The following is a 14,319-nucleotide window of genomic DNA, read 5'->3' as shown; positions in this document are numbered from 1 at the left end:
AAGATCTTTGAGGCAGAGAAACTGCACCAGCCGATAATTGTTGTTGTTAGTATAATCCCCATCATGCCCCTAGAGAGAGCAGGACAGCAGTAAGTTAGAGTCACCAATGCTTGAATAAACATTCACAAACCTGAACAACAACACGCAGTAGTTTTATTTTGAACTAAAATCCATGACTGCTAATAATTCTGGTATTTTGAATAAATAAACCTGACCAGGTCGTCCATATTAGACAGTTTGACCATGTACTTACTGTAATGACAACACAACTCCAAAGCTGGAGAGGATGATCATAGGAAGGAGGCAGTATCCCAACACACTGGCCACGCAGCCGAAGGACACGCCCGTCATACTCATGAGGTTGAGGAGGCAGTACATAGCGAGGCAACCGATCGCACTGATGCCGTACACGTAACCAAACTGAATCTTACCGGACTGTAATAAGGAAGTGGGGAAAAAAGTGCCAAACAGACAGAGAATATGGATTTATTGACTGAAGCCTACTCCGACTGTGAAGACTGAAGAACATAATTAAGTCCATTATTTACCAGGAGAAGAGTTGCCCCAAAGGCCAAACAAAAGACCATCGGACCAGCCAGGTCTGTCTCATTCATGATGCTCCCATCTGCTACTTTCAATGGATGGAGAACTGTGAGAGTCTTCTGCCAGATATGGTCAAAATTGATCCCTAATTCTGTAAACAAAAAGGAACAAAATCTCCTACATTAAGGATGTCTTGGTCAAGTATGATCAAACATATCTAATGCCAAAAATTACTGCATATGAATTCAGTGATCATGGTCAAGGTCTATGTAAGCCATCATAATTTTAAAGCTTCATAATAAAACTAATCAATATGTTTGGGAAACTCAATTTAGAACAAAGGTGTGGTCAAGATAAAATGGGAAATTTAGTCACATAGTCGCAAAAGATAATCTAAGGTTATGTTAGAATGAGATTAAAAATAATCTCTTCATTTTTATGATGAGATTAATGTCCTTCCCACTTTAATACATGACTACTGTAGAAACAGTAGGAAACAACATAGTAGAATATCGGTTTGAGAACAGTTTTATGCATCAAAAGGTCACATTAAGCACATAAGAAAAGGGAAAACAAAACTTTAGGAAATACTTTTTGGCTCAACTTTGGTAGCCTTTTGTATCAAATGCCTGTAAAATGGTTATTGGGGCCTGCCATGCAAAGCAATGGCAGGAACCTATTGTTATTGTCGGAGAAAGTGTTTCTTTATTGGGGCCTGCCATGCAAAGCAATGGCAGGAACCTATTACTATTGTCGGAGAGAAGCGTCTCTTTAAGTATTATTCTTTATTTTTCTTCCGTAACCGTTAATGCGGCTCATACCGCTGGGTGCACACCTACAAATGAGGTATCAAAACGTGCAGAAAATTCACGCCATTGGAGCTATTATTTTTGGTGGGATTTGGGCTTAACGTGGCGACATAATTCGCAAAAAACTACGAAAAAAACCCCATTATAAGTCAATGGGAAAAATCCTAGAAATACCCTATTTTTGAGGATTTTCTGTGTCGTCACAAATTCACCTAGAAATGCCATTCAAATTTCATTTTGTAGATACGTCTGTGATCTCTTCGAAAGTGAAGACGGCTCGTCGATACCAGTTACGGTTTGTCCACAATTTGCCTCTAAGCGACCCAAAGTTTCTCATTTTTCTTCAAATTAGAGTGACAGCCGATGTAGGTTCAGATCTGGGCACAACATTTCTTTCTCTCATCGCTGTAAATGCTCTGAGTGAGGTACAGATATGAATCTCGGGACTATCGCAGAAGACACATTGAACTGTCATACGCTACAAACGCTTTTCGAATATGTATTACGGTTCCCGAACAGGAAGGATTTGTTTCCAATGCTTCTTTTCAGTAAAACGTGTTTGCTCAAACACACAATTGTGTGTTTGCTCAAACACACAATTGTGTGTTTGACAGCTCAGAGCTCAGAGCTCACACCCTGCTGAGACCATTATTTGCCATAGCAACGGAACTCAAGAGGCTATTGGCTGCTGATTTGTACTACAGATACGCATCGCTGTAGTTCTATCTATCCTCAGTTGAAACAGATCAGGACTGAGAACTGGCCTTTAGAACTACCTGCTGCTATGGGCTGTATATAACTGATTTAACTCAGTAACTGTTACACATGGGATTAGTTTGGAACTTTAAAATTAAGCATACTGAAAATTTCAAAATAAAAGCCTTGAATATTTTACATGACGTAATTGCTCTTTTTGGCCGTATATGACTTTTTCATCCAAAGCAATGTTACACATGGGATTAGTTTGGAACTTTAAAATTAAGCATACTGAAAATTTCAAAATAAAAGCCTTGAATATTTTACATGACGTAATTGCTCTTTTTGGCCGTATATGACTTTTTCATCCAAAGCAATGTTACACATGGGATTAGTTCGGAACTTTAAAATGGAGCATAATAATAATTTCAAAATAAAAGCCTTGAATATTTTTACATCAGGCAATTGCTGTTTTTGGCTTTATGTGACTTTTTCATCCAAAGCACTGTTAGACATGGTATTAGTTCAGAACTTTAAAATGAAGCGTAATGAAAATTTCAAAATAAAAGCCTTGAATATTTTTAAATCATGTAATTGCTGTTTTTGGCTTTGTATGACTTTTTCATCCAAAGCACTGTTACACATGGTATTAGTTTGGCCCTTTAAAATGAAGCTTAACAAAAATTTCAAAATAAAAGCCTTGAATATTTTTACATGACGTAATTGCTCTTTTTGGCTTTATTTGACTTTTTCATCCAAAGCACTCTTACACGTGGTATTAGTTCAGAACTTTAAAATGAAGCATACTGAAAATTTCAAAATAAAAGCCTTGAATATTTTTACATCAGCTACTTGTGTTTTGAGCATTATATAACTATTTTAACCCAAGGACTATTACGCATGGGATTAGTTTGGCCCTTTGAAATGAAGCATCCTGCAAATTTCAAAATAAAAGCCTTGAATATTTTTACATGACGTAATTGCTCTTTTTGGCTTTATTTGACTTTTTCATCCAAAGCACTGTTACACATGGTATTAGTTTGGCCCTTTGAAATGAAGATTAACAAAAATTTCAAAATAAAAGCCTTGAATATTTTTACATCATGTAATTGCTCTTTTTGGCTTTATTTGACTTTTTCATCCAAAGCACTGTTGCACATGGTATTAGTTTGGCCCTTTGAAATGAAGCTTAACAAAAGTTTCAAAATAAAAGCCTTGAATATTTTTACATGACGTAATTGCTCTTTTTGGCTTTATTTGACTTTTTCATCCAAAGCACTGTTACACATGGTATTAGTTTGGCCCTTTGAAATGAAGCTTAACAAAAGTTTCAAAATAAAAGCCTTGAATATTTTTACATCAGCTACTTGTGTTTTGAGCATTATATAACTATTTTAACCCAAGGACTATTACGCTTGGGATTAGTTTGGCCCTTTGAAATGAAGTTTAACAAAACTTCCAAAATAAAAGCCTTGACAACATTTTAAATCGTACCGAACGGTGCACGTCCGCCTCGCTTAACGTTCTTGCGGTTCTCCGCGTGCCACTGATTACGTCGCGGCGTTCTTTAGCGTCGACGCCGATTTGAGGCGTGACGACGCCGGGCCCATGCCCGACGGGCGCGCCTTGGCAGGCCCCGGCTAAATTTCTTCCGAAATTTTCTAGTTGGGGCCTGCCATGCAAAGCAATGGCAGGAACCTATTACTCTACACCCAACAAGCGTCTCTTTATTATTGGGGCCTGCCATGCAAAGCAATGGCAGGAACCTATTACTATTGTCGGAGAAAGTGTCTCTTTAATATTCTTCTTCTTTATTTTTCTTCCGTCACCGTTAATGCGGCTCATACCGCTGGGTGCACATCTACAAATGAGGTATCAAAACGTGCAGAAAATTCACGCCATTGGAGCTATTACTTTTGGTGGGATTTGGGGTTAACGTGGCGACATAATTCGCAAAAAACTATGAAAAAAACCCCATTATAAGTCAATGGGAAAAATCCTAGAAATACCCTATTTTTGAGGATTTTTTGTGTCGTCACGAATTCACCTAGAAATGCCATTCAAATTTCATTTTGTAGATACGTCTGTGATCTCTTCGAAAGTGAAGACGGCTCGTCGATACCAGTTACGGTTTGTCCACAATTTGCCTCTAAGCGACCCAAAGTTTCTCATTTTTCCTAAAGTTAGAGTGCTTCTCTCGCTGATTAGAGTGGGAGATCAAGACAACTTTTTCAACCCAAATCATTTTTGAAATCGCCATCACGCCCACAAATATCGCACGATTAGTATCAAAATCGGTCCTGACATTGATACGCCTGTCTGCTCCGGTAAAATGTTTTCGAAATTTATCTAGACCGTACGGTTTTCTGTCACGGTGCTTCAGAGCAAAGTCATGCGACAGGATTTTCTGAGGCTCTCAGGCTCTTTCACTAACACTTCACACCTTGGTGTGAAACTTATTTAACATAGCAACGGAACTCAAGAGGCTATTGGCTGCTGATTTGGACTACAAATACGCATCATTGTAGTTCTATCTATAGTGGAACCCTCAGTTGAAACAGATCAGGACTGAACTGGCCTTTAGAACTAATTGCTGCTATGGGCTGTATATAACTGATTTAACTCAGTAACTGTTACACATGGGATTAGTTTTGAACTTTAAAATTAAGCATAATAATAATTTCAAAATAAAAGCCCTGAATATTTTTACATGACGTAATTGCTCTTTTTGGCTTTATTTGACTTTTTCATCCAAAGCACTGTTACACATGGGATTAGTTTGGAACTTTAAAATTAAGCATACTGAAAATTTCAAAATAAAAGCCTTGAATATTTTTACATCAGGTAATTGCTGTTTTTGGCTTTATATGACTTTTTCATCCAAAGCACTGTTACACATGGGATTCGTTCGGAACTTTAAAATGGAGCATGATAATAATTTCAAAATAAAAGCCTTGAATATTTTTACATCAGGTAATTGCTGTTTTTGGCTTTATATAACTGATTTTATCCAATGACTGTTATTCATGGGATTAGGTTGGCCCTTTGAAATGAAGTTTAACAAAAATTCCAAAATAAAAGCCTTGAATATTTTTACATCATGTAATTGCTCTTTTTGGCTTTGTATGACTTTTTCATCCAAAGCACTGTTACACATGGTATTAGTTTGGGCCTTTGAATTGAAGCATACTGAAAATTTCAAAATAAAAGCCTTGAATATTTTTACATGACGTAATTGCTCTTTTTGCCTTTATTTGACTTTTTCATCCAAAGCACTGTTACACATGGTATTAGTTTGGCCCTTTGAAATGAAGTTTAACAAAAATTCCAAAATAAAAGCCTTGAATATTTTTACATCATGTAATTGCTCTTTTTGGCTTTATTTGACTTTTTCATCCAAAGCACTGTTACACATGATATTAGTTTGGCCCTTTGAAATGAAGTTTAACAAAAATTCCAAAATAAAAGCCTTGAATATTTTTACATCATGTAATTGCTCTTTTTGGCTTTATTTGACTTTTTCATCCAAAGCACTGTTACACATGGTATTAGGTTGGCCCTTTGAAATGAAGCTTAACAAAAATTTCAAAATAAAACACTTGAGAAGTTTTACATCATATGTGACTTTTTTATCCAAAGCACTGTTACACATCGGAATAGTTTGGCCCTCTGAACTTGCCTTTAGAACTACTTGCTGCTATGGGCTGTATATAACTGATTTAACTCAGTAACTGTTACACATGGGATTAGTTTGGACAGTGGAAAAACTAAAATAGACTGTTTTGCGTGAGCAGCAGATAGATCCTCTATTGAAATGGGGATACAGGGAAAGAGGTACTGTGCTGCGGTGCGTTATCCAAGTACTCCTTTTTGGTTGTTTCCATATGCAAATGTTGATCTAGAAGTTTATAACAAAATGCAAGTTAATAAAGATAATAACTGGGTAAGTTTTCTAAATGATAGAATTAAGAATATGTATAAATCCTTTATAGTTATATATACAGATGGTTCAAAAGATTTAGTTTCAAATAAAACAGGATTTGCTTATTCTATTCCTGTACTAGATATATTTATGAAACAAAGAACATCTTACCATTTAGCTGTTTACACACTGGAAATGTTTGCAATACTGATGGCCTTACAGTGGGTAGAGCAAAATAAAATTGGAAAAGTACTTATATGTTCAGATTCATTCTCAACACTAATGTCTATTTTAAATACAGTATCTCATCTGAAATTCGTATGGAGTTAGTATACGAGATTTATGAAGTTATATTTAGAATGAAACTAACTCAAAAAGAGATTAGGTTTATGTGGATACCAGCTCATAAAGATATAGCAGGAAATGAAATGGTAGATCATTTAGCTAAGGTGTCCTTAAAACAAAGTAGAATTATGGAGATAAAGTATTGTAAGTCTGAAATAAATTCAATTATTAAGAGCAAAATAAAATCTGAATGGCAACAATTGTGGGAAGAAGGAACTAAAGGTCATCATTTATTTCATATACAAAAGAATGTAGGGAATATGGAAATAATAGGAGAAAATCGAAAAGAGCAAGTAGTAATGAAAAGATTGTGCCTTGGATATACTGGATTAAATAAAACTTTACATTTGATTGGTAAAAATCCAACAGTTAAATTTGACTGTTGTATGGATATTGAAACACTAGAACATTTAATAATTAACTGTGGAAAATATACAGCAAGTAGAGAGAAGCTAAAACAATAAATTAGGAAATATGATATAGAGACATTTAAACTTAATAAGATATTAATTAAACACAACATCAATAAAGCGGTTATTAAATTTTTGAAGGTAACAGGATTATATGTAAAAATTTAGATTGGGGGAGATGCTGTCGTACACACTCCAGCCAGTAGATGGCGATAATACATCTTAACGTTAGATGTCACCCGCCACTAACAATGACAAAGGAGAAGAAGAACGACCTTTCTGCTTCCGATTCTGCTTGGTAAAGGTAAGAAGTGTTTGTGTTCTGTCCATAAAATATACTATTTAATTTAATTACTATATTATTAGAACTGCTTACAGTTGTTAAATGTAATGTGTTCTTTAAGAAATGTGATCGATTTTAAAAGTTTGACTGCTGTGGGATATGTTGTTGTTGCTCTGATAGCGTAGCTGCTAGCTTGATGGAATATTTTTTCCACGACAAAACCGGAACCACAATTTGTTCACATGTTAGCAATTTGCTAACTGGCTTTCGTGAAAGCTGTTAGGCTATAACATCTCTGTTAACATCAAGCTGATCAGCTGAAATAAGGCAATTTTGTTTTACCTCAACCTAGAGCTATTGTGACTTGCAGAAATGGCCACAAATAACCCGAACTAGCATATTAAGCTACTTCACTGAATCAGTTGCTTCGGATACAGATGCTCTCAGCTGCCGTTTTGTGCCGACAGTGAAAAACAGCAGAACTACATAATATTAGCTTGGTATGATGTAAATTATAATTTTTGTTTGAATTACATAAAATAACTTCATGATATGAGTTTTTATCATTATGTTTGGACTATCAATAATTTCAAATAATAAAACATAAAATATCTGTGTTTATTTTGTTCATCCGAACCAGAACCTCCAGGTTCTCCGTTGTTGAGTTTTAATGAAAATCAGCGGAGAAATATCTGTAGCGCAGCAGCTGCGGTACAGTCTGCCCACTAGAGTAGAACTGAACCGAACCAAACATGAACGTATTTCATCGCCTAACGAAAGAAAAGGAAGCAAAGAGATTTTGGCTAAAAAAATCTAAACTTCAAAAGAGAACACGAAATGCTTTATGTGTACTAGTGTGATTGTATGGATAAAAAGCCACCTGAAGAAAACCCGCAGCCGCAGAAACTGAGTCAGTGAAGTAGCTAACTATGCTAGCTCAGGTTATTTGCTGCAATTTCTTCAAGTTGCCATCCCTCCCCCAATAACTGTGGTGTGTGGTAAAACAGTATTGCCACATATTGCCACGTTTAAGCTGTGATAGCTCCCACATATTTTGTAGTGTAACACTAATAGCTCCCACATATTTTGTAGTGTAACACTCTCTGAAGAAAGCCAGTTAGCAAGTTCTTAACATGTAAACACATGTGCGCGGAAGTAACGCCTATAAATCACACAAAGCATCATGGGAGCTAGACATTTGCTGGAAAGAAGATAAATGTTTTAGACCCACAGGAAGCTAATTAAGTGCTGCAGTGTTTTTAAGTCTCGTAATTTTGTTCGTATCTTCAGATATAACATCTCTGTTTTTGTAAAGTATATTTTTAACCAAGTTGTAAAGTGTACTTATGTTTGCACCAGTTGTGAAAAATATATTGGCCTTGTTTAGAAACCTTAGAACAGTTTTAACTTTATTCTTGTATTTAAGAAAAAAAAAATTAACCTATTTTTAAAATATATATATATTTTTACGGTTCTTTTTTAATTGAAATTTATTTTCCTTGTATTTACAGCTTCTCTCTGGTGCGAAACTTTGTGATTTGGACGTTTTCCACTGCTGCCTGCTACGAATCTCACCTCTGCATCACAACACCATCTTATTAATTCACTTATACTGATACCTCTTAATACTAAAGAGATATATTTTATCTAGATATTAAGAAAAGCACATAGTAACATTGAGTTAAAAGCATTCACAAACACATATAATATTGTTTGAATAACCAGCTTTCCGCCCCCCCAGGTGTCTTCTTTTTTGTTTCTGCTGTTACAGGATGCCACGTAGAGGACGACGCTCTGAGGCGGCTAAGGTGAGATGGAGGAAGCTGGAGATTGTGCCGGTCGACGCAAAGGTATAACAATTACACATTGAAGTAATTGTTTTTGTCTAACTGTAGTTCTTAATGTAGTTTAGACTTTAAGCATGATTATAATCGTTTCTGTGTTTACAGCCTGGGACACCACCGCTCACAACCAGCGCTTGGAACCCAACTCGGTCTCCGCCAAAGAAGGTATGGCTATTATTTTAAATTTTAGTAACTTACTGTTGGATGATAACAATTATTTCTTTTACTAATTTTACTTATCTCTTTAGATGTCCCAACTGCTGGAGGGTGGCCTGCCCAACCAGGTATGTTCATGACAAGTTCAGGATAATTTATGTAGAATAACCAAAACAAGTTATGTTTGTAGTTAATCTAAACATTTTTTTAATAATTCTTTTGCAGATGTCGCCTCCCGTGGTGCGTCAGGAGGAGCCCCGTGTGCCATCGACCTCTCCTGGGTCACGTATGTAGATAAAATCTTTGTTGTTTTGTTGTTAAATTTTCAGCTGCATAAAAGCCTAATCTTGATAACTAAACGTTTCTAAACAGGCCGTGGGACGGGGCGTCGCCATCGGGTGGAGACGTGGCCAGTCTCCCGGGTGACCAGACGGAGCTGCAAGTTGGTTCTGCCTACTGCCGGGGCTCTGGAGAAGAAGGTATTTTTTTTTGTATACCTCGTATACAAATCTTGGTTTGAATGACAAAAATTCTATAAGCGAACTTTAATGTTTGTTTTTATTTTTCAGTTTGCTCTTTTGGTTGGTGATTCCCATCTGCGTGCTATTGTGGATGGGTATTCTACCATGCCAAAGGGCGACTTCTCCTTAGGGGTGCTTGCATCCCCCGGTGCCTCTGCGGAAGAGTTGCGGCTTGAGGTGCTGGATGCAGTTCTGCCTCGGCCCCCCGAGGTGATCTGTCTTCTGGCCCCAAGTAACAACTTAACCGCCAGCAGGACGTTCGTGGAGGCCGGAGCGGCGTTTGACGCTTTGTTGAGTACCGTCTGCAACCTCTCTGCTAATGTAAGTATAACATCCACTGCATTTATCCATGATCAAATATATCAGAAAAGTTGGCGTATATTAATTTTGTTCCCTTATTTGGTTTGAAATTTAAAGGTGGTCGTTGTGGACTTTCCACCGCGCCTTTGCGTGGAGGACAGTGTGCAACAGCTGCTGCGGCAGGAGTTTCAACGTGTGGCTGCTCAGAGAAGTAAGTGACATACACAATTTGTGTTTAGACTAAAACTTCAGCAAATTTACATTTTATAGTTTTCAGGGTTCAGATCTATGAAAAAATAATTTCTTTTTCCTTTCGTATGTAATTTATTTCAAATTATAACATCGTTAGTGTGACTGAAAATAAGAATGCATTTTTTTTTTTTTCTGTCAAGCTGTTCGGTACTTGCCTGTCACTGAACACTTCCCGTTGACCAACCTGGCCTTGTGGAGCAGGGATGGCGTAAGTTGAATTGATTTTTATAATTCTATTGTAAACATTTCATTGAGGCGTACTGTATTTGATAAAATGTGTTTATAATTGTAGGTTCACCTGAGCGACCATCCTGGGATGGAGGTCCTTGCTCAGTTGCTTGAGGCGGCGGTCTGCTCGCAACTTGAGTTAAGTGCATCGAAATCTCCTGCTCCTGTGATGTTGGCTGATGCCCCTCCTGGGACGGCTTCCATAACCGCGGTGAGACGTTGCCTGCCCCGGATGGTTGTGGCTAGCGAGGTGGCTGCTCCGCGTCGTTCAGAGTCCTCCGCCTGGACTGTGGTTGGTGGTGGTCGGAAGGTACTGGATACATGCTTATTTGATTTAATGAAAATTTTGCAAGTGTATATTTCAATGTGTATATTTCACTTTTTAACATGTTTATTTTGTGTCCGCCTCCCTGATTGTCCATTTCAACTTTTCTTTAAAGTGCAGATTATAAAGTAAATGGAACTTGATTTTACAGGGAGACCTGCTGGATTCGTCCATCCCCCTGAATCCTGTGTGCTTCAGCCCAGCGTTGCTGGAGGAGATGGATCGGATCGTTCCTGCGTCTGGCCTTGAAACTACGCTACCTACATGTTCTCCGAAGGGGAAAAAGGTATTTTATTTAATTTTAAAAAATATAATCATTTGAATTTGATGTGCTATAGTTTGTTGTAACAACTATATAATTTCTTCTATTTTTTTTATTAGAAGGCGAGTTCGAGGCATCATGCAATTTCCGATCCCTCCAAGCTCAATCCAGTGGAGCAGCAGGTGTGAAACCGTTTCAGAAAATATATCAGACTTTAAGATAGTGAAATGTACAGTATATGTTCACTTTGCACAAAAAAGGACAGCTTCTGTTAATTTATAGATGGAGGGAGCGCCGAGAGAGAGCACCAGCACAGCTCGTCGCCAGGCACAGAGTTCGGTACCCCCGATAGACGTCCAGGCCGAGTCCTCTTCCGTGCCACAGCAGGGTAATTTTCAGGATGGGAGCTGCAAGGTAACTGTTTCCTACCATCTCAGTAACAACAAATGGGTGGAGCAGTGCAACGTGTTGTGGAGAAAGTTGGCGTACTTGGTTCTGGGTATGACGAGGGTGCCAAAGATTATGTGACTCACATGAGCACAAATGGCTGTGCAAAGTGAGTTTAGATTTTTAGAAAATTTGTATTTTACAGCTTTTGATTTTGTAGACGTGCTGCTTTAGAATTTGTGCATTTTTTATTTTTATTAAATTGAATATAATATCAAACTTTTTTGGTTTTCCAGGTTGGCTAAAAAAGTGAGCAAATATTGTTACAGATTAATTTCTGCAGTACAGACAAAATAAATTTGAGATGCACAAATATGAACATATGGATTTATATTGAAATCCCACCCAATACTAGTGTAATGACAGTATTTACCATGAAGTTACTTTATCAAAATTTTATTTCAATTAATCTATTTAACAACAGAATAATTGATTACTCAATTACAAAATATGTGTTTACAACAGGCCTAATTGGTGGTAGATAGTTATCAGGTGAATATTTGTATAAATACTGACTTTTAAATTTTTTTTATGTTACAGGCTTCTGCGCTGGAACCCAGGATCAGCGGTCCACCTGTCCTGTTGGTAAGTGCTACACATTCCCAGGCCGACAAGAGGTATGCTGCATTTTCCCGTAATCACCAGTGCACATGCATGGCACTCACATTTTTAGCTTACCACAATGAGGGGTTGCAGTTTGACACAGTGATGCTTGATAGAGTGATTGAAAAAGGAGACCAACTTTATGTCGGCGTTAAACAGCAACTGATCAGTGATGGAACATTTCGTGACAATCACTTAACGTTTGAACAGATGCCTGACTATGTGCTGACAGACAGGAACATCTATGCAGTACATACAACTGGTTTAAAGGTAGGTCATGTTTTTGCTCATAGCAGGAGCCCTCAAGGATCTCGACGATTGGGTTTGCCTCTTGCCCTGCAACTGGAATGTCTGTCGGAAAATGTCACCCATGCTTTTCTTTTGGTGACTCCAGAGTGCATCGCAGTTTTCAGGGACAGAAGCGGTCGGTTTGGAGTTTTTGATTCCCACTCAAGAAATTCAGCAGGCCTGTCCCACCCCAGTGGAACTGCAGTAATGATGACTTTCTGCAACCTGTCTGACATGGTCAGCCATCTACTTAAGCTCTTTCGAAATCGCGGCCCCAATGCCACCTATGAGTTTGTGCCAGTAGGTTTTGAAAGGGAAAATGAAGATCATCCTCAGAAGTTGACTTTTCAGAACATTTCACCTGTAGCCACACAGGTAAGTCCAACTGCTTTGAAATCAGAGAGTCCGTCTAATGACAAAATGCCTCCTTGGCTTAGGGAAGTTGCAAACGTATTAGAGGAGACAGCTCCAACTGTTACAAATTTGTCAAAAGTGCCAAAAGCTAATAGAAGAAAAATTAAAAACAGGATCAAAACACAACAGAGACAGAATGTAGGACGTAAAATGAAACAAAGTTCATCTGAAAAAGAAAGATATCTGACATCTCCAACATTTAGGACCAAAAAGCTACAGGCCTTAAAAGAACAATACATTCTTCATCAAGTACAGAGGAAGGATCAGTTAAATAATAGATATAGGACAGATGCATCTTTCCGGAAGAGACGAATAAATTACATTAAGGATAGATTCAATTTTGTACGTGGCTTCAGAGACAGTCATAAAGCGAAGATGGCTGAGTACATGAGCAAACGACTCAGAGATGATCCGGTCTTTAGAGACAGAAAAAAATCAAACATCAGGAATCGATACAGAGACGATCCGGTCTTCAGAAGCAGAAAAAAATCAAACATCAGGAATCGATACAGAGACGATCCGGTCTTCAGAAGCAGAAAAAAATCATACATCAGGAATCGATTCAGAGATGATCCGGTCTTTAGAAGCAGACAAAAATCATACAACAGGAATCGATTTACAAACTATCCGGTCTTCAGAAGCAAACACAAAAAAACAATGCGTGAATATATGAAGGCGAAGTATCATAGTGAGCCTGCTTATCGAGCAAAACATAAAGAAAAATGTGCTGCCAACAGAAGAGGCAGACTATCAAGAGAAGCACATTCCCAAAATTTAACACTGCAGCATGCTTTGCGAATCACAAGGAAGTATAAAAGAAACGTAAGCTTCCACCTTGAAACTCCAAGCTCTCTGATAACTGAGGAAATGAAAGCTGCAATACAAAACTTTTATAAGAACATTAAAAACGGACCCACATATGTTTGCACCGTGTGTCACAGAGCTCTTTTCCCCAATCAAGTAAAGTGCTGTAAACGAGATAAATATACCAAGAATATGCGTGTAGTAGCTGATTGTCTAACCGGTACATATGTTCATGTGTGTGGATCTGCATGCTCAACCCCATGTTCTGTACCCGAAGAAAGGATGGGGGAGTGGATCTGCTACACATGTGACAGCCATCTAACCAGAGGAAAGATGCCATCGATTGCTGCTGTTAATAACCTTCACCTAGCTTCTGTTCCACCAGAGCTTGCGGAATTGAATGTACTTGAACGGCAATTAATTGCAAAAATTCTACCTTTTGCAAAAATTGTTTCCTTGCCCAAAGGACAGCAAAGGGCAATACATGGAGCGGTTGTCTGTGTTCCTTCTGAAATGGAAACAGTCGTAAACAGTCTTCCGAGGCCCCGTGAGGAAGCCCAGCTTTTACAGGTGAAGCTGAAGAGAAAAACCAAGTATAAAGGATACCAATACTTTTACACAGTAAACATGAAAAATGTCTTAGCTGCACTGACCAAGCTTAAAGACAGTCATCCGGATTACAAAGAAGTAAGTATAAATGAAAGTGCAACATTTGAAGATTTCCAAGAGGATCAGCCAGTTGAGGACTTGGAAACAGAAGCAGCGGAGACTGAAATGGATATAGAAGCAGACCAGCAACCTGACCACATAGGGATAGAGCATCAGGCACTTCGACCTGGTCTGATCTTGGACACCTGCATGCAGCCT

The 14,319-nt window shown here is 38.0% G+C and overlaps 2 protein-coding genes across 2 annotated transcripts in view; one reads left to right on the top strand and one right to left on the bottom strand.

Annotated features, from left to right (window-relative positions):
• Positions 1 to 2: 2 nt before the first annotated feature.
• The window catches only part of LOC116728851 (protein YIPF5-like), a gene marked incomplete at its 3' end in the record, with an annotated part of 30,026 nt that continues 15,709 nt past the window's right edge, over positions 3 to 14,319 (bottom strand). The window contains exons 4-6 of the mRNA XM_032577167.1: positions 549 to 694; positions 254 to 435; positions 3 to 69 (exon numbers count right to left, since the gene is read on the bottom strand). Of these exons, the coding sequence (XP_032433058.1) occupies positions 3 to 69; positions 254 to 435; positions 549 to 694 (395 nt within the window). The remainder of the gene's footprint in view (positions 70 to 253; positions 436 to 548; positions 695 to 14,319) is intronic.
• Positions 8,573 to 12,442, top strand: LOC116728283 (uncharacterized). The gene is made up of 14 exons (XM_032576254.1): positions 8,573 to 8,858; positions 8,958 to 9,017; positions 9,101 to 9,136; positions 9,234 to 9,294; positions 9,381 to 9,487; positions 9,578 to 9,850; positions 9,947 to 10,040; positions 10,222 to 10,289; positions 10,374 to 10,619; positions 10,786 to 10,920; positions 11,016 to 11,078; positions 11,179 to 11,310; positions 11,884 to 12,216; positions 12,341 to 12,442. The coding sequence occupies exons 1-14, from the start codon at positions 8,781 to 8,783 to the stop codon at positions 12,440 to 12,442; spliced, it is 1,788 nt and encodes a 595-aa protein (XP_032432145.1). The 5' UTR covers positions 8,573 to 8,780.

Source organism: Xiphophorus hellerii, chromosome 11 (genome assembly GCF_003331165.1).
Source record: "Xiphophorus hellerii strain 12219 chromosome 11, Xiphophorus_hellerii-4.1, whole genome shotgun sequence".
Taxonomy (NCBI): Eukaryota; Metazoa; Chordata; class Actinopteri; order Cyprinodontiformes; family Poeciliidae; genus Xiphophorus; species Xiphophorus hellerii.
Note: the sequence above shows the minus strand (reverse complement) of the source record. Positions and strands in the feature narration are given on the sequence as shown.

Bases quoted from the DNA above. Each gene is read 5' to 3' on its own strand.
- LOC116728283 (XM_032576254.1), top strand. From the start codon at position 8,781: ATGCCACGTAGAGGACGACGCTCTGAGGCGGCTAAGGTGAGATGGAGG. The intron at 10,041-10,221 runs GTAAGTGACATA...TTTTCTGTCAAG, and splicing joins ACGTGTGGCTGCTCAGAGAA to CTGTTCGGTACTTGCCTGTC. The intron at 10,290-10,373 runs GTAAGTTGAATT...TTATAATTGTAG, and splicing joins CCTTGTGGAGCAGGGATGGC to GTTCACCTGAGCGACCATCC.